The sequence below is a fragment of the Psammomys obesus genome, unplaced genomic scaffold, assembly GCF_907164565.1.
Source record: "Psammomys obesus unplaced genomic scaffold, mPsaObe1.curated_primary_1811, whole genome shotgun sequence".
Classification (NCBI taxonomy): domain Eukaryota; kingdom Metazoa; phylum Chordata; class Mammalia; order Rodentia; family Muridae; genus Psammomys; species Psammomys obesus.
In genome coordinates, this window is record NW_026596034.1 from 25,806,590 (window position 1) to 25,831,645 (window position 25,056).

The 25,056-nt window shown below is 39.2% G+C and overlaps 1 protein-coding gene across 2 annotated transcripts in view; it reads left to right on the forward strand.

The window, feature by feature from the left end:
- The window catches only part of Ap1g1 (adaptor related protein complex 1 subunit gamma 1), an 87,183-nt gene that overhangs the window by 14,088 nt on the left and 48,039 nt on the right, over positions 1-25,056 (forward strand). Inside the window, exons 1-2 of one of the 2 annotated variants that reach the window (XM_055620964.1) lie at positions 4,162-4,220; positions 14,279-14,482. In XM_055620964.1, coding sequence (XP_055476939.1) covers positions 14,282-14,482 — 201 coding nt within the window. In that variant the 5' untranslated portion in view covers positions 4,162-4,220; positions 14,279-14,281. Of the gene's footprint in view, positions 1-4,161; positions 4,221-14,278; positions 14,483-25,056 lie in introns of those variants that run through there. The other variant, XM_055620963.1, reaches the window with a different exon arrangement.

The following is a 25,056-nucleotide window of genomic DNA, read 5'->3' on the forward strand; positions in this document are numbered from 1 at the left end:
CCTTCCTTCCTTCCTTCCTTCCTTCCTTCCTTCCTTCCTTCCTTCCTTCCTTTTTTTTTTTTTTTTTGTTTGTTTGAGACAGGTTTTCTCTGTGTAGCCTTGGCTGTCCTGGACTTGCTTTGTCCAGGGAGGCCTCAAACTTAGGGATCTGCCTGTTTCTGCCTCCCTATTGTTGGGATCAAAGGTGTATGCCATCACCGCTTGGCTTTCTTTCTTTTAAAAATTACATAAACAAACAAACAAACAAACAAATAAATAAATACTATGGCAGTTGCACACATACACATAGCATACACAGACCACTCTTGCCCTCTTCTAACCCTACTTGTTTAACTTTTTTTAGTGTTCTGCTCCAGTCATAGTATTTTGCAGTTTGTAAATGCATTAATTTATTTATGCAGATGAAATAAATATCTGGCAAGGGGGTTTTGTATAGCATGTAACACGAAAGTATAGACCAGTTGGAGATACCAGTGGGAAAGTATGGAGGATTTTGTCTGGTGAACGTAGTCTCTCAGGTCTTAGTCACGCAGTCCAGGACTGGATATTATGTAGGAATTAGTGGCAAAGGAAAATACAGTCTCATTCTTTTACTCAAGTCTTTTTTTCCTGTTTTTTTTTTTTTTTTTTTTAAGAAGAGTTCAAATGTCTTTAGGCTGAGGAGATGAATGACCTTGTAGCCATAGGAACTTCAACCTTTTGGTTTTATGTTCTTGACTTTTGCCTGTCAGTAGCTCAGAGCCGTCAGCAGGTGGAGAGTTCTGATGCAGGAAGAAAGTAATCTGGGCCAGGAACCAGGCTGAATCCTGGCTGCCCTTTTCTGAAGCTGAGCAGCCGGTACACCTTCACTGCCTGTGCTTTGAAAGACAAATACATACTCTTTAGATAAGACTATTTTACTATTCCAGATTCAATAAGAACAGTATTTATTTGGCTCATACTTCAGAGGTGAGAATGAGATAAAGGTGAACATATGAGAACGTAGTCTTGGGGAATCTTGGAGTGAGGAAATGAGCACATCACGGGACGAAATGGTGCGCCTGGCTTGAGAATGGGGTTACCCCTTGAGGGGATCTTTATCCCAGATGTAGTTCTATAGATTTTGGAAACTGAGTGTTTTCTTCATTTGGGTGATAAATTTTAGGGGAATCGAAACAGAAAATTATTCAGCTTTTTTTTTTTTCTTTTTCTGAGTTTATCAGTAATTTTGTGAGTTTTTTTTTTTTTTCTTTCCCTCCCAGGGTTTACTCATTTTTACTTTATGTGTATGGGTGTTTTGCCTGAATGCATGTCTGTACCACAGTGTGTATAGAAGAGGGCGTTGGATCCCCAGGAACCTGAGTTAGAGTTGTGAGCTTCGATGTGGGTGCTTGGAATTAAGCTTGGTCCTCTGGAAAAGCATGTAGTGCTGTAAGCACTCACCCAGTGTGAGTGTGTGCGTGTGTGCGTGTGTGTATATGTGTGCGCTGTGCTTATAGTTTTAAGTACTCTTTGAATATCTAAAATAAGCTCATTTAGTTTAAGCTCCAAAACCCAGTTTCACATAAGTATTTTGGACAGAACATTTTCGAAATGGCTTTATATTCCTGTGATCCCAGCACGTTGTGGTGATGGGGATGGATTTTAGTTCTAGTCTGGCTTGCAGAGTGAGATCCTGTCTCAAAAAAAAAAAAAAAATTCTAAAATGAAATTTTACGGTTGAAGATGTAATGCATACCTAGCATGTAAGGAACCCTAGGTTTGATTTTCCAACACTGAAAAAAAACAAGTGGGATTGGACATGAGAATCAGGAGTTCAGCAAATTGAAGTTAGGTTTAGGACCTTAGAAAGGCATTGAATGCTTTTTGCTAGCATACTAGATAGCCTCAATTCCCTCTCTCCTCTTGGTGTGTGCGTGCTTATGAGCTGTCGAGCAAGTGAGAGAGAGAGAGAGAGAGAGAGAGAGAGAGAGAGAGTGATAGTCAGATGTATAGGCAGAACTTACTGTTCTCCTTACTCCTTTGGGACATGTTTTCTCACTGAACCTGGAGCACAGTCACTGTCTTTTTGAATAGGCTGGTGGCCAGCAAACCCAATTTTTTCCTTGTCTTTGCTGTCTTTACCCTCCATAATCAGTGCTGAGGTTACAGTCATGAGTATGCTATGTCTGGGGCTTTTCAAAGCTGAGATTGAGATCTGAACTCTGGTCCTCGTGTTTGGCACAGTGGGTGCTCTTACCTGGGGTCTTAGGGTTTCTATTGCTGTGACTGAAACACCATGACTGAAAAGCAAGTTGGGGAGGAAAGGTTTTATTTGGCCTACATTTCTATATTGCTGGTTTATCGAATGAAGTCAGGACAGGAACTCAAACAGGACAGAACCTGTAGGCAGGAACAGATGCAGAGGCCATGGAGGGATGCTGCTTACTGGCTTGCTCTCCATGGCGTGCTCAGCCTGCTTTCTTTCCTTTTTTTTTTTTTTTTAAGATTTGTTTACATTTATTATATGGAGAGTGTTCTGCCTACATGTGTGCCTGCAGGGCAGAAGAGGGCACCAGATCTCATTATAGATGGTTGTGAGCCACCATGTAGTTTCTGGGAATTGAACTCAGGACCTCTGGAAGAGCAGCCAGGGCTCTTAACCTCTGAGCCATCTCTCCAGCCTGCCTGCTTTCTTATAGAACCCAGGACCATCATACCACTGATGGAACCATCCATAATGGGCTGGGCCCTCCCCCATTGATCACTAATTAAGAAAATACCTGACTGCTGGATCTCATGGAGGCATCTTCTCAACTGAGGTTGCCTCCATTCAGATAACTCTAGTTTGTGGGTCAAGTTGGCATAATGCTAGCCAGCACACTTGGTGAGCCATTTCTCCAGCACTTTTTGTTGTTGTTCTTTTGGTGTTGTTGATTGAACTCAGGGTCTTATGAATAGTTGCCATATGCTGGATCATCGAGCTACAACCCTAGCCCTTTGTGGTCTTTTAGTGCTTTGAAAAGTAAAGCTTGGCATGGTAGTGCATACCCATAATTCCAGCTTATATGTGTGCATGTAGAAATAGAGGCAGGAGGACTAGGAGTTAAAGGTCAGCAATGTATAGCCAGTTGGAGTCATGGCCACATAAATATCTCTAAAAAACTCAAACTAAGGGGCTGGAGAGATGGCTCCTTAAGAGCAAAAATCCTGAGTTAAATTCCCAGCAAGCACATGGTGGCTCACAACTATCTATAATGAGATCTGGTGCCCTATTCTGGCCTGTAGGCATATGTGCAGGCAGAATACTGTATAAATAATAAATAAGTCTTTAAAAACAAAACAAAACCTAAAACTAAGCTGGGTGTGGTGGCATATACCTTTAAACCCAGCACACAGGGAGGCAGAGGCAGGCAGATTCATGTGAGTTTGAGGCCTACAAAGCGAGTCTAAGACAGTCAAGGCTACCCAGAGAAACCCTGTCTTGAAAAACAGACAAAAACAAATGAACAAAAAAACAGAAACAAACAAACAAAAACCCTGAAACAACAACAACAAAAAACTCCTCAATAGCAGATAATTTATATTTTCCAGATAATGTGATTACAGTAGTTAATCATGAATTAGACATATTTAAATTTGGAATTTTTTATTTCAGGAATGGAGGTTAATCCCAAGGCTTTTCTTATGCCATGAAAGCACTCTGCGGAATGATCTCTTTCCCCAAGGCCCTGAGTTTAGTTTTAAGTATGAAATATTTTACTCATAATTATAGTGAGCAATAATAAATATTTACTTACCCATTATCTGTTTAAGAAAATATTACCAAAGATCCTTCATCCCATGCTATCCCTGTTCCAACCTTGCTCACAGATGTGCCGTGTGTTGGGGTTGATCTTTATATTTTCCATGAATATAGTTAGACCTTTCTGCACTGTTGTATTTTTAAAGAAAATGGTTTAAAAGCAAAAACCAAACAGGGTTTCTCTAGTATACCATAGCCCAGACTGACTTTAAACTTAATAGGTTCTTTTGTTCCAGACTCCTGAGTACTGGGATTACAGGCGTGAGCCATTGTGGCAGACTAGAATATGTTCTTTTATGTGTTTACTCTATATGTGTAATATTGAATTCTTACAATAACCTTTTGAGATAGGTACTTTCTCCACATTTTGCAGATGAGGAAACTGAAGATGTCACAGTTTAAGTCATTTGTTCAAGGACACAAAGCTGTTAAGTGGTGGAGCTAGGATTCAACCCAGGTAATGGATTTGAGGTTATCATTTATAGCTCTCAGTCTACAATTTCTTGTCTCTCAAGCTTGAAATTAAAGTTAACAACAAAAATCCAAGGACACTGAAAATGAGCAGTTTTTAATAATCCTTTCAGTGTTAGAAATATCTGACCCAAGTAGGCATGAATTTGTTGCTAACATTTTTTTCTTTTGGTATGACTGGTTTTTTGCTGCAAAAATACCATTGGTAATTGAGGTGCTGTGCTAGACAGACATAGTGGACAAATCAGCATGCATAGTCTTTGTCCTCCATTATCTTTACAAAATTGGAAAAACTCTGAATTCTGTAGAAAGCCATTTCATAAAATACAAAAAAGGCCCAAATACACTAAATTATTTTGGCCATGACAAAATTTTACTTACTTAATGTATGAAAAGTTTCTTCTTTTTGCCGTTGACACTGTTTGTTTCATTTTAGTATATGGTTGGAATTTAAATTCTGTTTTCCTCACTAGACTTTTGAGTTCTTTTGGGGTCTTTTTGAGACAGGGTCTCTCAGCCAATGCTGCCTCAATTTCCAGTCCTCTGGCCTTCACTTCCTAAGTGCTGGGATTACAGGTTTGTATCCAGTTTCACTTTTAAGTTTTTAAGGATAAATATATTGACCATTTGAGCCCAAGAACCTTTTGGAATATCTGTGATAAAAAAGAGTGAGCAAACTTTGCTGAGTAATTGCCTTTTTTTTTTTTTTTTTTTTTTTTTGGTATAAATCTTTTCCTAAATGTTTCATCATGGGGTAGGGGGGGACTCATTGAATTGAACATGGAGGAAAAGATATTATGTTATGAAACTGATTTTGGATCTGAATAATCCTTGTGTTGATGATATTTTTGTTTTCTTGGACTATATGACACTTTATAACATAGTCCCATCGACACTAGACTATTAGTAGCTTTAATTTCTTCATTAAGCACCTGACCTGTAGCTTTCTGAGCCTAAATTTCCCAGCTTAGTCACTGTGGTTCAGTTATGTACATAGTATGTAGTGTGCTTGCTGTTTATTGAAGTTTGAAGTTTTTTGTTTTTTACTTGCTTAGGGTTTTTTTTTTTTTTTGTTTCTATTACAGTTATTTTTATAAAACTTTCTCAGTTTCTTTCTTGACCCAGCTAGCACACAAATAATTGAAACTCATTATTAAGCTTCACAGCACATTAACTGAGCGGCTGTTACTCTACTCTTAACCCTCTATGCTAATCTGCTTCCCCCAGAGTAAGTTCTGGAGATTACTTGTACTTTATTGCTTTCCTCCTCTAGCTGCTCTCTCTTGGTGTCTTATGGACCTCTGCCTGTGGCTGAATCCCTTACTTCCTCATCTAACTCCTCCTCTCCTGGCTGGCAGGAAGTTCATCCCTGTTCTCTCCCCTGCTCAGCAATTGCCTGTAAGCTGCTTTATTGCCGAATCAGGGGACAATTGGGGAGCGATGTATACACAGCATTGAGATAGGAGATTCTCAGAACAAGGATAGCAACCATATATTGGCGGGGGGGGGGGGGTAGAGAAATCAGCATTTGAATTACTAAATAACCTTATTATGTCTACAGGGTTTTCTATGTAGCCCTGGGTGTCCTGGAACTTGCTCTGTAGACCAAGACTGGTCTCGAACTCAGAAATCTGCCAGCCTCTGCCTCCCAAGTGTGTACCACCGCTGCCCTGCAGAGTTTGGAGTATTTTTTTTTCTTTTATGGATATGGTTAATGGTATTGATTAATGAAAAGACTTTAATTCACTCAAAAATGATACTTTTAACATTAAATTGCAGATAGAATGATATGTAAGAGGATCATCAAATACTCTTAAAACACATTTTTTTAGAGACTATTCTATGTCCTTATTTTTAATTTGTTGGGGCAGAGGCTTTGTTATGTCTATAGGCTTTCTCTAGATGGCTTGGGGCAGTTTTATTATTTTGGCTGGAGAGTTTCTTAAAGTCTCTTCTTTAATTAATGGAGGAGCACATTTTTATTACAGGTCCCATTTTTGAGGTATATGGATGACATCAAGAGTATACATTTAAAGGTTTGAGAACTTTGCAGTCCCCATATCTGAGGGACATGTTATGATACTATGAGGTTTGAGCACTTCCCTTTATCTTTCCTGTGTCTGCTTGTCATCTAAAAATCTCTTAAAATATCAGACCCTAAATTCCAAAGTTATTAATGCAAGAAAACTAGGGAAGGCAGGCGAAGAGGTTGGCTGAGTAGCTCCATTTCTATATCCTGGTAGTTTTCTTTGATCATAATTCTTTTATTTTAATTGCTGTTCCTTCCAATGTTTTATTTCCATAGAATACTTCACTCTTTTTAATGCTTTGGCCAAAATAAGGGCACATTCCTTATTGTTTTCCTTTGTAGTATTGCACATGGCTGAAAATTTCAGAACAGACTTCCTTCCATAGAGTTAGGGGAAAGGAAAGGCTGAGTACCAACTGTTTATCTTTGCCTTGCCCACTTAGAAGTTTAAAGGGGGCTTAACTTAATAGGCTACTTGTTTTGATTTGAATGTTTGCAGGATACTGCCTTTCAGCCCTCAGAAACTTTTTAGACAACATGACACCTCTGGTTCAGATTTGTAGAGACCCTTTTAGTCTTCATTTCCTATAGGCCACGTCTAATAGCATAGAAAATTTCTGTCTTTAAAGTGAGTTATCTTTTATCTAAGAGCTTAGTGGATTTGATTAATCATTAAAATTTGAGATTTATTTAAATATATATATATGAGGGTTTTGCTTGCATGTATGTATGCTGTATGTATGTGTAATCAGGTATGTGCCTGGTGCCCATAGAGGCCAGAAGAGGACATCAGATCCCCTGGGACTGGAGTTACAAACAAATGTGTGCTTCTACCTGGATTCTAGGACTCAAACTTGGGTCCTTTGCAAGAGCAACATGTATGTGCTCTTAACCATTGAGCCATCTCTCCAGCTCCCTAATTATTTTTAATAGAAGCTTCATTATGTTGCACAGAATAGCCTCAAATTCACGAGCTCAAGTGCAGCCACCGGGTGTGCACTTTCTAGGTCACACCACCATCCCTGCTTGTTGTTCTTCTTTTCCTTCTTCTTTGTTTTGTTGACACAGGTTTTCTTGGTGTAGCCCTGGCTATTCTGGACTCTCTTTGTAGACCAGGCTGCCCTTAAGCTCACAGAGATCTGTTGTGGATATAAACATGGTTTTGTTTTGGTCCCAGGTGTGGGATGTGGGACTGATTCAGATGGTCCACAGCAGCAAACCATTTGCCTCCTGCTGGCTCTGAGAGGGCTTTTTGCCAGGTGCAGGTAGTTTAATTCTGAGGACTCTGGAGAGAGAATGAATGCCTGAGTCCAGAGAGTGTGGAGCACCAGGAAAGAACAAGGCTGTTGCTGCTTCCCCCTTGCCACTCCTGTTTGCTCTTGTGAGACAAGGCATTTGAGATCCCCTGAAATGAGGACTCGACTGGCTCCAAGGAACCTGATGACCCTAACCAGCAGGAAGCAGCTAAGAGAACTGAGACCCCTCTCCCACTAACCCTTTCTCTCTCCTACCTGGTGGTGGGGTGTTGGAAGGGATTGGGGTGGAATAGGGAGAAAAAGATAAAAGAAATGTAGATAAAAGTTTTTAAAAAGTACACCTACAGAAATCCGACTGCCTTTGGCTCTTTGAGAGCTGGGAGCAGGCATGTGCCACTGCACCTGGCCTGCATTCCGGTTCTTATATTTCTTATTTATTTATTTTTATTGGCTGAAAATTTATTTTTGAGACCATAATGCTATGTAGGCCATGCTGGCCTTGAACTCACCATCCTCTCTTTTATTTGACCTTTCTAGTGCCTTTTCCCTTTGTTTTGGTTGAATTGACTTCTGTTCTTTTAAAGTGACATTTCATTTATCTATCTATCTATCTATCTATCTATCTATCTATCTATTTATTTAGGTATCTATTTATTTGGTGTGGTGTGGTGTGTGTGTGTGTGTGTGTGTGTGTGTGTGTATGTATGTATGTATGTATGTATGCATGCTTGACCAAGAGCTGATTCTTTTTCCACCATGTTGATCCCAGGGATCAACTCTGGCTTGCCAGAAAGCTGAGCCATCCCCCAACTTCTTACTACTTATAAAGAAAATGAGCCACAGAAAAGATCCCTAAAACATCTTTTGGTTTATTTTACTCCTTAGGTTTTTACAGTAGAAGTTGAGATTAATTTGAGCCTTTTTTTTCTGACGTAAGCATTCACTGCTAGAGAGTTCCCTCTAAGCCAGTGGTTATCCACTTTCCTAATGCTGCAACCTTTTAAAGCAGTTCCTCATATTGTGGTGACCCCCAACCATAAAATTATTACTCTATTTATACAGTATTATAACAGTATATGTAACTGTAAATTTATAATATATAAGTTATAATAAATTAATATGTAATTTTATAACTAATTTTGCTACTGGTATGAATTGTAATGTAAATAATCTGTTTTCTGATGGTCTTTGTCAATGCTTATGAGTATAGGTTGTGACCCACAGGTTGAGAACTATTACTCTAAGCACTGCTTTAGTGTATGGGTTTCTGTCTAATTGTGTATATTTATACAGTAAAAAATAATTGTGTTTTTTACTTTTTTTCATCTTATGTGTATGAGTATTTTGCCTGCGTGATTGTGTATCACATGTGTAGTGCTTACAGAAGCCATAACAGGGCATTAGATCCTCTGGAACTAGAGTTGTAGACTGTTGTAGCTGCTATGTGGGTGCTGGGAACCAAACCCAGGTCTTCTGCAAGAGCAACAAGTGCTCTTAACCATTGAGCCTGGGCTCCAGCGCATCTGGGATAATTCTCTCTCTCTTTCCTTTTTATGTTTTTGTTCTTGTTTTTCGAGACAGGGTTCTCTGTGTAGCCTTGGCTGTCCTGGGAAGCTGCAGAACAGGTTGACCTCGAATTCACAGAGATCTGCCTGCCTCTGCCTCAAGGAGTTCTAGGATAATCTAGGCTAATCCTTAACAGCTGTTATTGATTACTAGTTTAGTTCTGTCATTGTCAGCTTTATACTCTGTATGATTATGTAATTTTTTTTTTTTTTTTTTTGTGTGATTCAGGTCTTTCTGGGTGATTTTTCTATAAAATTGAAAAATGTGTCTTACCAGTTTTGAGGTATTTTTTGTTGTTGTTGTTTTGTTTTGTTTTTTTTGGAGACAGGGCTTCTCTGTGTAGCCTTGCTATCCTGGAGCTCACTCTGTACACCAGGCTGTCCTTGATCACAGAGATCCGCCTGCCTCTGGTGCACCACGGGCTGGGATTAAAGCATGTGTTACTACCTCCTGGTAGTTTGAGTCATTTCTAAATGCTGCCTAGTTCTGATTAGTTGATGGGTGGGGTTCCAGGCATCTGTGTTCTTTCTGTTAGCAGACTATGAGGGGAGCACACTGCAGTTTTCTAATTGGGGGTTTTTTTAAAAAAATGTTTATCGTTTAGGTTTGTGTTTTTGAAACAGGGTCTTTTTATGTAATCCTGGCGAGCCTGGAACTTGCTATGAATATCAGGCTGTCCTTGAAGTCACAGAGATTTTCTTATCTCTACCTCCTGCGTGCTGGAATTAAATGCATGTGCCACCACACCAGGCCTTTTGTATTATTTAGGTACATTGTTTAGGTGTGTTTTAACATTGAGAGTTGTTATGCTTATTTTGATGATTTTTACCTTTTTATCATCCACTGGAGGAGAGAGAGAAGAGAATGACCTACTTAGAGCCTTGGGATCATAAGCAGTAGGCAGGGAAAAGTCCCTCGTCTCCCCCAGTTTTTCATGTGCCTGCCTGGCTGTGGCTGCTGTGCTTTGTGCCATAGCCACTACTACTGCAGTGCTGTGGGCGGGGTGGGGCTGGAGCAAGGAGGAAGGGAAAGAAGCAGAGTGCTCAGAGGGAATTTCATTTCCCCTTTGATTTTGGTCCTCCTTTTCTCAGAGCTCCTTCTCTATTGGTGAGTATTTCTGATGTGTTGCTCTCAGTCCAGACTGGACAGAGCTGGAGGGAAAGTGTCCCTCAAATGAAACTCAACTTGTGTTGAGTTCATTGGAACTTGAAAACATCATCTTCTGTCTGCTCGATGTCACTGCATGTGAGAGTCTTTAGGAGGCTGTGTAATGCTTTTTATTTAGTGTCTGTAGATGTGGTTAGAACAGTGGTTCTCAACTTCCCTAATGCCGAGACCCTTTCATAGTGTCTCATGTTGTGGTGACATCCAAACAATAAAATTATTTTTGTGGCTACTTCATAACAGTAATTTTGCCACTGTTATGAATTGTAATGTTTTTTGATGGTCTTACATTACCCTTGAGAAGGAATCATTCAACTCCCGAAGGGGTCATAACCCACAGGTTGAGAACCACTGGTTTAGAGGACCAGAGTGGCATGTGCTAATTCATCTTCCCTGGGTCTAGAATGTGCTTAGTTTTGATTTTAGAATATGTTTTAATTTTTTTTTCCAACTCTCTTTGTGTGTGTGTGTGTGTGAATGGGGTTGGGTAAGGGGTTGGGCCAGGTGTGTGTGTGTGGGGTGTGAGGTGTGCATCATGTATGCAGATGGAGTGCAGAGTCTTTCTCTTTCAACTGTATGGGTTCCAGGGGTTGAACTCAGGTTATCAGGTATGATGGCAAGTGCTTTTACCAGATGAGCCATTTCACAGGCCTTGTGCCCAGTTTTTTCCCCATCTGAATTAACTTTTGTTTTCAATCTGTGCTTGTTAAGATCTTAAGATTATATATATATAAAGATGTCAATGTAGTTAATGTAGTGAGTTGTAACAGCTCAGGGAAAAATGTTGCCCAGTATTGGGCAAACTGTAGAATCACCAAGAATGAGTCAAATAGTAACTAATTCTGTGTTCTTGTATGTAGGACCCTAAATTTGCTCCATAAAAACTTACTGGCATTTAAAATTGCACTTTGGTCTGCCTAGGTCTTGTAATGCTACTAAGTCTCTACTTCTCCCCCCCTTCTCTATCCATGCACCAGCCAAGGATTTCTTTCTTTACTGGCTTTTATGTTTGGTCTCCTAGATGGGCCCACTGACAGGGTACCCCAACTTTTATACCTAAGACCCAGCCCAGGAAGAAGCCAGATTCAGTCATCACCTCCATTCTCTAAAGATACTAACAGGATGGGCAGCTCAAGTTAGGGGCAGTAGTTCAGAAATGTCCCTGGTTCTCTGGCTAGGAATTCCAGGGGGAGCTCTGGTTTCTTACCTCCTCTTAAAGTGGTCACCCCTGACTGGATGTTGCCTATGAGGGTACTTTCTAAAACCTCAGCTGTTGATCTTGTCTGGTGAAAAGCTTTGACCAGATCCCTAGACTTTTATGGTAGAAATGAGTTATATCCCCCAATTTTCGTCCATCTCTTAAAGGTTTTTAGGGTTTCTTCCTCACAGGAGGGGATGCTACAGTAAGGAATGGAGTCTGTCTCTAGGTGGAAAGGAGACATGTCATTGTCTTGTCCCTTAATAGTTAACCCAACTGAGCAGGTCAGTCACCAAGCTGACCTGCCCAGTCAGGACCTGCCTTAAGCTGTGCTAAAGAAGCAGGAGACATTAGTATCCTCACAGTAAGATACTACTATGCTTTTCCTCCCCAGAGTTTGTGGCCTCTGCAGTCATGCCAGAGCCACCATGAAGTTGTGTTGGGTTTGCCCCTCACCCTTTTCTTCTGTCTTTGACTATTAAGTACTAGCCTGAACCTAAGTGCCTCTCTGGTACCTCAGGCCTATTTTATTCTTTCTAGATCTCCTCTCCTAGTCATGTGGCTCTGCTTGTCTGTCATATGACTGATCTTCATGCTGGTCTCACTCAAACAGCATGGTGTTCTCTCTATTTCAGACTGCTGTTAAGATTTACAGCTTGCCCTCTTTGGGGCTTTTCTTTCAAACTCTAATAATAAATTGTCCTGGAGCTTAAAAAAAAATCATGCTGGTGTCATGGACTTTATTTCTGGGATTCTGTGACTGATTGCTTAGATTTTATACCTATTTTTCTATTATGTAGCTTAAAGTCTTGATTTTTTTCCTCCCCACAAGTTAGATTACATCCTACATGTTCTTGGACTAGATTAAGCTTTTTCTGACAGTCTTCTTGTTTGTTTTTTAGGATCATCGGGGTATTTGTAGAGAAACATTCTTTTCTAGTTGAGCTTCCCAGCTCCTTTTGGTGGTGCTAGGGCACTAGTGCATGATAAGCGAGCGCTCTACCACTCAGCTATGCCCTGTTCCTACAGTAGTATTTGCTCCTGACCTTTGAGAGGATCAAGCCTTGAACATGGAGTGATCATGCCACTTTAGTCTCCCGACTGCAGGGATTACAGGCTGAGCCACCAAGCTTTGCCAGGTTACTTTTCTCCAGGAATCCAGTTATGTAAAGCCCACTTTTTGAAAGCAGACTGGGCAATTAATGTTCTTGATCACCAGCAGCTGTGCTCTCTTGATGCTTTTTTTTTTTTTTTCCTTTTTTTAAGTTTTCTTGTTTTATATTACATATGCAGCATACCAGTTTGCATACAAATGTTTTATACTGAAGCCTGTGGCATTTACAGTTTACTATTAAAGAAGTGGCTCCTTAAGTTGATCCTTAACTATTAAGTATCTTATTTTCAATGAGACATTTAAGTTTTAAAATGCCTTGTTTATTGAAATTTCACAATTTCTTTCTCTCCTTTTCTTCCCTTTCTCCCCTATTTTGTTTCCTCTCTTTTTTTTTTTCTTCTTTCCTTCCTGTCTATTCTTCCAGCCTTCCTTCTGTTCTTTTGTCTTTGATAGGCTCTCGTATCCTATTTTGGCTTTTAACTTCTGACTCTTCTTCCCTCACCTAAGTGCTTGCATTATAGGGGTGCACTACCATGCATGAGTTATAAGTGCTGGGAATTGAACTCAGGCCTTCCTGCATGTCAGACAAGCACTCCACTATGTCCTTACCTGGAAGCTTTGATTTCCTAAGAACTTTTGATTATGAAAATGTCATGTACACAAAGCCAGAGCACCAAACATTCATGTAGTCAGCAATGATCATATTTTGCCTATTTTTCAAACTTCTGTCTCCCCAATTTTTGTTTGTGTGTTTGTTTTTTGCTATTTATTTTTTCTAGGGTATTTAAAAATGAATTCTAGAAGATGTGTCATTCCATCTGTAAGTGGAACCCATCTGTTCATTTTAAAGTATTGAGAACTGGTTCAGGTCTTAAGCAAATTGCAGAGATTTTGAAAACAAGTTTCTTCGTAGGCAAAACGGAGCTCATGATTTCTATCTTAATTACAAAGGGGGGCTGGAGATGTAACTCAGTAGAAAGCTTGCCTAGCATGCATAGACCTCTGGGTTTACTTCCACTACCACTTAAACCATCCACAGTGGCACGCACATAGCTTTAATCCCAGCACTTGGGAGGCAGAAACAGGAGTATCAGAGATTTAGTAGCAATTTCAGTTCATTCCGAATAACGTAAAACCCTGACTCAGAACCAAAGAAAGAACAGAACACATGAGAAAAATGAATATAAAAATATTTTGTAAAAATAGACCCTTGGCTATTTCTCATAAAGTGTAACAATAATACACAGGTAGGATGGGGCTCTCTGTGACCATCATGGCAAGCAGAGTGTTGATCTGCAGTAGGCAAGAGGGAAATTTGTTCAACACAACTCAGTAGCTAGTAATTGGTTCAACTTCTATAGTCTGACACTGGCTTGGAACCCACTATGTACCTAAGACTGGCCTTGAATTCATAATTTTCCTACTTCCGCTTTTCTAATGTTGGGATTGCGGGAATGAGCCATCACTCCTGACAAACAGATGTTTCTGTGTCTTGTTTTGATTTTTTTTTTTTAAGTAGTTAACACTTTGTAGTCTTTTTAGAAATTTACTCAGTTGCATGTAATATCTTTGAAGCCTGTTAGAAAACTATCATATCTAAACTGGATTAAGTAAGTCTTGTGTTCTTAAAAACCAGGCAGTATTTTGTATTGAAAGTTGTATGAATGATTTGGGGAGCAAAAAATAACATTTCTATTTTATGTTTTTCCATATCCAGAGGATGCCAGCCCCCATCAGATTGCGGGAGCTGATCCGGACCATCCGGACAGCCCGAACCCAAGCTGAGGAACGGGAAATGATCCAGAAAGAATGTGCTGCAATCCGGTCATCATTTAGAGAAGAAGACAACACATACCGGTGTCGGAATGTGGCAAAATTACTATATATGCACATGCTGGGCTACCCTGCTCACTTTGGACAGGTAGGCTGAGTGGAGACCACATCTAGCAAGGACACTTTTTGATGACAGTGACTTAGGGAGTCACACCTTTCCTGGCAGGCAGATACTTTGATAGCTAGTAGTTTTCAGTCTGATCCCTGTGACACCAAGAGTAGGATGGAGAGAGCAGCCTGTGTACCTGGAAAGACATGATACTCCCTCATTTGCCCTTCCCATTGTAATTATTTTTTATGCAGATGAGAGTTTTTTTTTTTTTTTTTTTTTTTTTTTGATGGTGTCCCCTAGCTTAAATATTTACTGGGATTAACCAGAGGACTGATTGTTCTGCCAGAGGACCTGGCTCTACTGAATATTTAATTAGCGCCTGCTAAATGTTTTTGTACTTACTTTCCCTATGCATGATATGGGAAAATGCCATGACAGATGCATTTAAGTTAAAGATAGTTTAAGTGGGTGCCAGGTACTTGCATTTGTTTTGTCTTGATTTCCTCAGGCCTGTTTGCTGCCACTTTTGTGCAAATCTTTCTGCTTGCTGATTCTCCTCCTGACACAAATGCATGTTCTTTGCTTTCTCCAGTCTGTGCGTAGAGAGTGATAATCTCAATTATAGGTGTTTTTTCCTTCTGATGCTTACATTGTGATAAAGGAAGCTTAGAGTTTAGACATAGAGAAGGGTATATGAGTTGTTTTAAAATTTCTTATCAGTATTTTTAGTTTTAAATTCTATTTTACTCAGCAGTCAGTGCTAACTAATCTTTTTAAGAAATGGACTGCAAAATTGAAAGAATGTGCAACACCAGGGAAGAAAAAGAGTAGTCGCCTAGCTTTTCTCAACACTAACTTGATACATCTGTCCAGAAGGACAGCAGTCAGCTTACATTTAGTTTGGCAACTTCAGCGGAAAGAAATCTTCTGCCAACTTAAAAAGTATAGGAGTGGACTTTTATCAGACTGGTTACATTCAGTGTTATGCTCATGCTTCAGTGTTATGCTCATGCTGGGGGTTATAAGTAGGCTCAGCCTCTTGAAATACCTGAGTGGGTATAGGAGCATTAGTTCCTCTGAGGAAAACTGAGGCATCACTGTGAGAAGTAAGGAGACTGGGTTAGAAGAAAGGAAATGGCAAAAACAGTGCTGACTCCTGAGGATGTGTATATTCATTGTCTGATTTCCTGGGAGAAGTCATAAATAACATTGTTTTTCACATCTGTTGCTAACAGTTTTCTTAAAAAAATATAAACAATGCCTCCTTTGATACAGATTTTGTATTTTATTCTTATAGAATTAATGGAATCAAAACCTAATATTTGAAGGTACATTAAATTTGATCCAGGTAGCTATTGAATACTGCATGGTACGATATAAGACATGGGTGTCCATATAGGTGATTTTCAGTTGAAACATTAGGTCTGATTTATAGAAATCTCTGATATTAGGAATTGAGCTTTAAAAAGAAAAGGTAACCTGGTTGGAAAAAGACTCAGAGCCCCTCCATTTGGAGATGCCCACTGTTAACGTCTTATGAACAGCACATTTATATATTCCCAAGGGACTTCTGAGGGAGAAAACTCTTGAATTTAAAATGAGAGTAGACTTAAGGTTTTGGAGGAGATTTTATTTTGAAAAAGATACATGTGTAAATACATATGTGTATATACACAAACCTAAAGTTAAGATTCATTACTATAACATGATTAAAATAAAATTACATGGGCTGAAGTGTAGTTTGATGGTGGAATTCTTGCCTAGTATATGTAAGGCCTACATTTGGTCCATAGCACCATATTAAAAAAAAAAAAAAAAGTAGGTGACATTTTGGGGATATTTTGGAACTTAATTATTTGATAAAACATTGAATTTTTAATTGAAGAGTATGAATACTCAAGAAAGCTATGGCAAAATTTTGGTTTAAAAAAACAGCTTTCTGTTTGGGGCTAAGAATTATAATTTTAAGTCTATTACTCTGTTTCTTTTACGTAAGTCCCTTCCTTGTTCATGTCAGTAATCTCCTTTACAATGTGTTCATAAAAAGGTTCATATCCTGATTCTCTCACTTCCATGTATGAGTAGCAGCCATTCTTGTTTAATTGCGCTTAACAGCTGCTGTATAATTACATTTTATTTGTCAGATGGGCTGCTCATTATGGAAGGTAGGAGCTATATGTCAGTCACTGAGCTCTTGAAATATGGCTAGTTTAACTAAGGTGACTTATTAAAAGGAAAACAACATTTTCTTGAGTATGGATTCAGTTATTGAAAGACTTTTAAATGTTTTAAGCAACTTGGATACGTGAGTCTATCAATTGTATAGTTTATGAAAGTGAAATACAGTTAAAGTATTTCTACTGAAAATGTATACAAATTGAAATGTATTGTAAGTGTAAAGTACATACTGTATTTAGAACCCTCATACATAAAAGTGTAAAATATTTAATATTTTTATGATTATATGTTGAAATGATACTTTAGATAAGTTGATTAAATAAAATATGTTATTAAAACTAATTTTACCTGTTTCTTTTTAATTTTCAATGCAGTGTCTTAAATGATGCTGTCATAGAAACAAAATACAAAGAGCCAGGCATGGTGGTGCATGCCTATAATCCCAGCACTTGGGAGGCTGAGGCAGGAGGATTGCTGCACTTTTGAGGCTAGCTTGGGCTACATAGCAAATCTGAGGCAAGCCTAGCCTACATAGTAAAACCCTGTCTCAAAAGTGCCAAGAAAAAAAAATTTAAATGAGAGACATAAAAGATGTAAACGTAAAATCTTACTTAAATTTTACAGTAAAACCTTGAGGTAGGTAATTCTCTCAAAGATGAATTCTTGCCCTATGGAGAGAGAGCCAGAGAAAAGAAATCAGAGTTTTAAGTGACATGTTTAAGTTCATTTATCTAATAAACATTAGAATAGACTTCAGCCTTCCATGACACAAAAGCCTGCTCAGCTTTTCGGCTTAGTTAAATTCTATAAATAGCTACTTCCATTAAGTTTATGTATTTTAGCCCTGCCAAACCACAGAGAAAGCAAAGACTTTCTAAAACAATAAAACAGTAGTTCAAAGTCAGAATTGGGAGAAGGAACTCAAAACATGAGGCCAATGTAGCTGTTGTTGAGTCAGCCACAGAGAAAACAGCTCTGTGGCTGCCAGTGCCAGAACGCAAGAGCCGACCTCCAGGGGCCAGACAGCCTGCCACTGTGAATTCTACCTTTCCTATTTTATTGTCCTTTTTTTCTCTCTCTTCCTTTCCCCTCTTTCTTCTTGTCCTCCTCCCCCTTTTCTTTAAGATCTTTGACCTTTGTGTGTCACTGTGTCCTCATCTGTAAAATTGAGGCAGTTGCCTTTTATTATATGAAAACCATTGATAATTAATTTCATAAAGCCTTTCACTGTGTGCTGAAATAATCATAGTTTTCTCTTTTAACCGCTGTTAGTGATTGATATTTTTTTAATAGCTACTCTGCTATATTCTCTTTTGTAGTCTGAATTTTCTTTCTTTTACATTGTTAGATTGACCATACCAATATTTGAACATGTATTACCTTATTTCAATTTGTTTTGCCCCTTAACATGTCCTAAAAACAGGAGCTGGACATGTAGCTCAGGTTGGAGGATATTTGCTGAGATACATGAAATCTTGGGTGATGATACAAACCTGTAATCCCAACATTCTGGAGCAGGAGACAAGAGGATTAGAAATTCAGTGTCATGCTAGGCTATGCAGAATTTGAGGCCAGCCTAGGATATGTGTGACTTATCTCAAAAAAGAAAAAGAAAAATCCTAAAAGCAATGATTGGACCATAAAAATTCAAAATGCCTTTTTACTTTAAAGGAACCAGGGCCCATTAGAATGAAGACAGATCCTAAGTGCAGGTTAAGAAATATACAGAACAAGTTAGAACCATTAGTCTCTGTCAGGAGCCAGAAAGACTAGCTACAGAGGTTGTTGACAGAAGGCTTCAGTAGGTGTTGGAAGAGGCTGTTAGGTTTCTCATTCTGATAACTGAGTATTGAGGCTGACAGTATAATTGATTAAAACATAGAAGCCCTCCCCCATCCAGCATGTGAATGTTGAACTCAAGCCCTAGAGCATGTAAGAGTGTGCTCTACCATGGAAGTCTATCTTCAGCATCAAGCAAGTTATAGTCCATGAAAGGCAGTTAATATTTAAACAAAATTTTGTGAATTTCATCAGTTGTCTTAAAAAGATAGATAAAATGAATTCATTTTGAACCTGGTCAGTAGAAGGAAAGAAACATTCTAACTTTTACTTTCCTTACCAATGTTTCTTCTGAAACAGTTGTCAGTGACTTGATGACATAGGGAAGTTGCTTCTTAGAACTTTTGCTTAGCTGGTAAAGGGGGAGAGTAAAGGAATTAGAATATTGCCATCTTGCAACACCTGGTGATCAGCAGTATTGCTGATGGCTGAGGAAGTAAACGATAGGTGCCCCCTGATGAAAGTGAATATGCTATCTTAGGCTGGTACATATTTGCAAGAGCAAATCAAAACAAACCTCAAACTGAAAAAACTACATCTGATCAAGCCATTTAACTTATTTAATGGAAAACAGTTCTTGTCCGTTATGAAAAGAAAACAACCAAAACCCCCAAAAAACCAAAACATGTAGCTATATTCATTGTAACACTGTTTTTCTCAATAAAACATTGGGAACAACCTATTTGTTCTCAAAAACAGTAGGTAAGTTTATATTTATAAGTAGGGGGCATGTGCGGGGGTGTGGGCTGGAGAATAGAGCAATATAGTCTGTTACTGAAATAGAGTTGGTGTTGATGGGGAGCAGGAAGATCTGGTATATGTTAAATTTTTATAATGTTTAAAACACCCCAAAACAGTTTTTCCACATGTACTGTAGGACAGCAGTTTTGGCTGGTTGGTTACTTCTGAAGTGGAAAGGAAGCAAAAGGCTCCAAGGCTCAACATGCAGAGGCTTCAATTGAAATTATGATATTAGCTGGGTGGGGTGGTGCATGCCTTTAATCTTAGCACTTAAGAGGCAGAGGCAGAGGCAGAGGCAGGTGGATCTCTGTGGGTTTGAGGCCATCCTGGTCTACAGAGAGAATCCAGGACAGCCAAAGTTATACAGAGAAAACCTCTCTGGGGGAACCAAACCAAACCAAACCAAACCAAACCAAAAAAATGTAAGCCAGGTCTGGTGGTACAAACCTGTAATCTTGCTATGTAAGGAGGATTGCAAGTACAAAGTCAGCCAGGGCGACGTGGTGAGGCACTGTTTCACAGTAAAAATTAAATAAACAGCTGAAGATGTAGCTCAGCTGTACAGTCCTTGCCAGAATGCTGCATGCTCTGGGTTCAGTTCAGGTGGCACAAGCCTGTAATTCCAGCACCTGGGAGATAGACGCAGGATCAAGAGTTCACAGTCATACTCAGTTACACTGTGAATTTTAGGCCAACCTAGGCTATATGAGATACTGTCCTAAAAACAACAAAAGGAAAACAGATGATGTTTAATGACAAAGTGATAAATGTTATCCTATCATGCACAAGACTCTAAATTGATTTTCAAGTATCACACAGCTTCCACTTTAAGTAGGGCAAAATGGTGGTTGAGAAAGGTAGTTGATTCGTCAACTAGTTTCTATATATTTTGAATAAAATATTTTATAGTCCTCTCTCCCCTATTCCCTTCACCCCCTACGGTTTCTCTGTGTAGCCCTGGCTGTCCTGGAACTCATTTTGTAGACCAGGCTAGACTCGATCCACAGAGATCCATTGCCTTTGCTTCTTGAGTGCTGGCTTTGAGGGTATGTGCCACCGTGTGCAGCTCATAGTTATTTTTCATAAGAGAAAGTGATTCAATAGGAGTTTCAGGTTTTAGGAATTTTTTTTCCTCTGTCAGGAAAATGGAAAAAAAAAAAGTTTCTGGTTTGTAAGGATTTTATGTTGCTAGGCTACATAGTGGTGGTACTTGTAGCAAGCTGGTTTTTCAAAAGTGTGTTTGTTTATTTTTATTTTTTTATGTTAAAATAAGACAAATGAGCACAAAGCACCATTGTTAAATTTTCTGGCAAATGCATGTATGTCCCTGACCTCCTGTGAGAGTCTTCTAAAAGTTAACAGAGTGAAGCACCCTTTCTTTCTGGACAGCCATGTCAGACACTGATAGAGGAAAGTGTAACAAGACCAGAAACCTGTTGAATGCTTTTTTCTTTTTGGTATTTGTGTGCTGGTGCATTTGGCCATGTGGTTGCATGTGGACTGTCATCCTTAGTTGCTTTTTCAATTCACTTTTTGAGGGAAGATCTTTTTAATACTTTGGAGTGCATACTTTCAAGAGTGGCTGAGTAGTGCATGCTTGGGGTTAGCCTGTTGTGCCCATGGCCTACTTTTCTGCCCACCCCCATTGCTGAGGTCATGGATGCTTGCTGCTAAGTATGACTTCTCAAAAATTAAAAAAAAAAAAGTTTCCTGTGCTCCATGACTTGTGTGTAGAGATCATAGTTCATTTTGTGGAAATCCGTTCTTTCTTTCTACCATGTGGTTCTCAGGAATTGAACTTGGCTTGTCAGACTTGGTTGTAAGCAATTTTACCTGGTAAGTCATTTCACTTGCCCTCAAGCCTAACTTAAAATTAAAAAAAAAATTACTTTACTTATGTATATCAGTATTTTGCCCTCATGCATGTTTCTGTACTATGTACGTACCTGTTGGATAGCCTGGAACTGGAGTTACTGACATTTGTGAGCCACCGTGTGGGTGCTGGGAATTGAACCCCGGTCCTCTGCAAGAGCAACAAGTGCTCTTAACTACCAAGCCATCTCTTCAGCTCCCAGACCTAACTTTACATAGAGGTTAGGATCTGGACTGAAGTCCTCACAGTTACATAGCAAACATTTTACTGAGACAGCTCCTTGAATCCCAAAGTTCTTATTATAAGGATTGGTTTGACATTTTCTTTTAAAAAGGAACATCAAAAGCCATTTAGAATCTAGAAAAATTTGTTAAAATGAAGATGTTAGCTGAGTGGGGTTGTGCAGCCTTTAATTTCAACACTCAGGAAGCCAGGGCAGGCAGATCCCTTTGAATTTTGAGGCCAGCTTGGTCTACATAACAAGTTCTAGGCCAACCAGGACTGCAAAGTTGAGACTCTTGTCACAAACAAACAAGCAAGCAAACAGCCTCTACTTAAAATCCACTCAATCACAATTTCTTTGAAATACTCAGCCATACTGGCACATAACTATAATTATAGCACTTGGGAGATGAAGGCAGGAAGATCAAGAGTTTAAGGTCATTCTTAAGGCTGTAGTTGAGGGCCAGCTTGGGATACAGGAGATCCTATATCAAAAGCCATAAAGCCAAAATAAAAATAATTTTTTAGAAGTGTTCTATACTTTCAAAACTGACTGCTAGTTCTCACCAGTCCAGGTTAGGAATCATTCCGAAGACTCTGCTTGTTCCAAAGGGGACTGATAGCTTCAGGTCTCTTAGGCTTGTTGCTAATGGCTAACTCAAAGGTCCTGCCGAGAGGGATTCTGAGGCTGTTTCAAAGATCAGTTTCAGAGAATTAATGACTACCTGGAAGAAAGTGATGGGAAATCCAGGCCCCTAGGTAGAATTAGAATTAAGGAGGTCCAGCTCCTAATTCAGAATGATTTCTTTATAGTCTAGTATGTGTTTTTTTGTAAGGAGATAGGAGCCTCTTCTCCCTGATCATTTTTTCCCTGCCAGAATTGTGTGCCCATTTTTTCATAGTGGATTATGCATAATGTCTGTCACATTTCTATGTAAACTGTAGATATTGATTTTACCATATATTTTCTTTAAATTGAGTATCAGTGAGATCTGCACATTGGTTGCTACACTGCAGAAATTTACTAAATTAGAGCAGAGTATCTTTAGAGATGGCTGGTGGTAACCATGCCATCTTAAAACAGTGTCTCATAATTAGAAGCAAATGTTAAAAAGAAAATCAGGGAATAGGAAAGAAATTGTTACCAGGCTTTGGGATTAAAGGTGGAAAAGAGAGAGCGGTTCCAGTGGAAAATCAGATATATTACAGTATAAGTTAAATAGTGGTGTTGGCAAAGGGGGATTTGACAGGAGTGAAAAAATAATTGCTAGTGGACAAAAGCATAGCTTTTGTGAGGATTTGGACTAGGGACAAACATATGGAAGCTCTGAGAAGCACCTGCAGCAATTATAAGTCTCAGAATAATTGTTCTTTATTAATTTTTCTAAAATCACTATTTCACTTCCCCCTTTACTAAGCATTACATCTTCCTAAGGCTGTAGTGTTAAACTCTAAGCCTTATTTTGTGAAGTGTTCTAATACTTAAATGTGCTTTTGTTATGTTTTGAAATATACTGTCCAACTATACAGACAGAAATAATTTCCTCCTCAATTCTGTTATTAGCTTTTCTAACCACTAGCTACTTCCATTTCTAATTAATGAATTTAATTTTTCCTCCTACTCTGGTGTTGTTTTTATTATTTGCCTTTGAAATAGGCAGTGATAGTGTAATTGATTATAAATCTGAAAGACACAAAGGTTTAGGATAAAAACTCTTTCTATCCTTATTTTCCCATCACTTTTTCCAGAGGCCACCAGTGACTCAACTTCTTAATAAATATTCTTCCAGATACAAAAAATACATTGTGCATCTGCAGGTAATTTGCTTTGGACACTCATTAACCTATGTTGAAGGGTAACCCATATCAATGTATCATATCACTATATCAGATCAATATGTCATAACAGTGTATCATATCAATATATAAAAATACTTAGGGACTGAAGAGATGGCTCAGTGGTTAAAAACACTTGTTCTTGAAGAAGACTCAAGTTTGATTCCTAACACCCACGTGGTTGTTTATAACTGCCCATAACTTCAGCCCCAGAAGATCTGATACCTTCTTTTGGCCTCTGCAGATTCCAGGCACACACATGGTACATAGACATACTCTCAGGGAGAACACCCATACATATTTAAAGAGTTCTTTGGGCCACACCATGTATCTCCACATAGAGTGTTTGCATCCATAGTTCTCTGGAGGCCCTGGGATCCATTCCCAACAACACAAAAGACATAGGTCTTTGTTTCTTCCAGCATTTTTGATGTACTCATAGTAGTATAATTTGCATAGTATCTTGCTGAATGCGTGAATCATTACTAATTATGCTGATGTCTTGTTAATGACACCTATTTTCTAGTTTGAAATATTTGAATAATGTTTATTATTTTCATGTGATTCTAAGTGTAGATTTTTTTAAAAAGATTATTATATATACAGTGTTCTGTCTGCATGTACACCTGCACGCCAGAAGAGGGCACCAGATCTCGTTATAGATGGTTGTGAGCCACTGTGTGGTTGCTGGGAATTGAACTTAGGACCTCCGGAAGAGCAACCAGTGCTCTTACCTGTGAGCCATCTCTCAGACCCCGTAAATGTAGATTCTTATGAGAATTGCCAAGTCAGAGGTTGTATATTTATCATTTAAATAGATCAGAACTTTATTTTGTGCCAGCTTATACTCCCATTGTAGGGTTTGGTTTTGTTTTGCTTCTTTTTTTTTTTTTTTTTTTTTTCTTTCTTTCTTCGAGACAGGGTTTTTCTGTGTAGCCTTACTTATCCTGAACTCACTTTGTAGAACAGGCTGGCCTTGAACTCAGAGATCTGCTTGCCTCTGCCTCTCTGAGAGCTAGGATTGTGGGCGTGTACCACTGTACCTGGCTTTTGTTGGTTTGTTTGTTTGTTTTACTCCCATTGTAAATTAAGGCTTCATGTTATCAAATGATTGTTGGTCTTTGCAAATGTGGAGTTGAAAGTAGTGGCTGGAGAGATGGCTCAGTGGCTAAGTGTTTGCTGCCCCTGCAGAGGACTGGCATTTAGTACCAGCATTCCAATCGACTAACTCCAAGGGATCTGGTGCACCCATGGCCCTGGCATCTTCAAAACTGCTGGGTCCCTTGTTGCGTCTGGATTGTACTTTCGCCAGTAGTCTCTCCTGGGCTCTTTTCAGGAACGCTAGCCCTGCCACACAGTGAAAACCTCAGCTACTCTCCATGGCTCCTTTGTTCCTTCAAAACCAGCACCACCTGTGTGACTCATGCACACTACCCAAGTTCAGCCGCCAGCACAAGACACAACCATGGCCATGTCTGAAACAGCTTCTGTGTGCCGACTCTTAGGAAACACTTCCCAGAAGATTTTACCTCAATAATGCTGGTCTCTTCTTAATCACTGCTAACTTCTCAGCTTTCGTTGACCAGACTCGAGTATTCCCGGAAAGCAAAGGTTTTGTTTTAGTGGTTCTCTCTTGTTAATCACATCTGAATCTTCAACCCCAGCTGACCAGAACCACAGATTCTTCATACAAAAAACCCCTGTAGAGTCTTTGCTGAAACTTTACAAACCAGGCCTTCTTGTTTGCACTGTTGTCAGCATTCTTATCTTCCAAGCTCCTACAGAACAGCTAACTAAGCCCTCAACACACAATGACTTTTCTAGCCCAAAGTTCCAAAGTCCTTCCACAACTCTCCCCAAAACAACATGGTCAGGTCTGTCACAGCAATACCCCACTCTCCTGGTACCATCTTATCTTTGT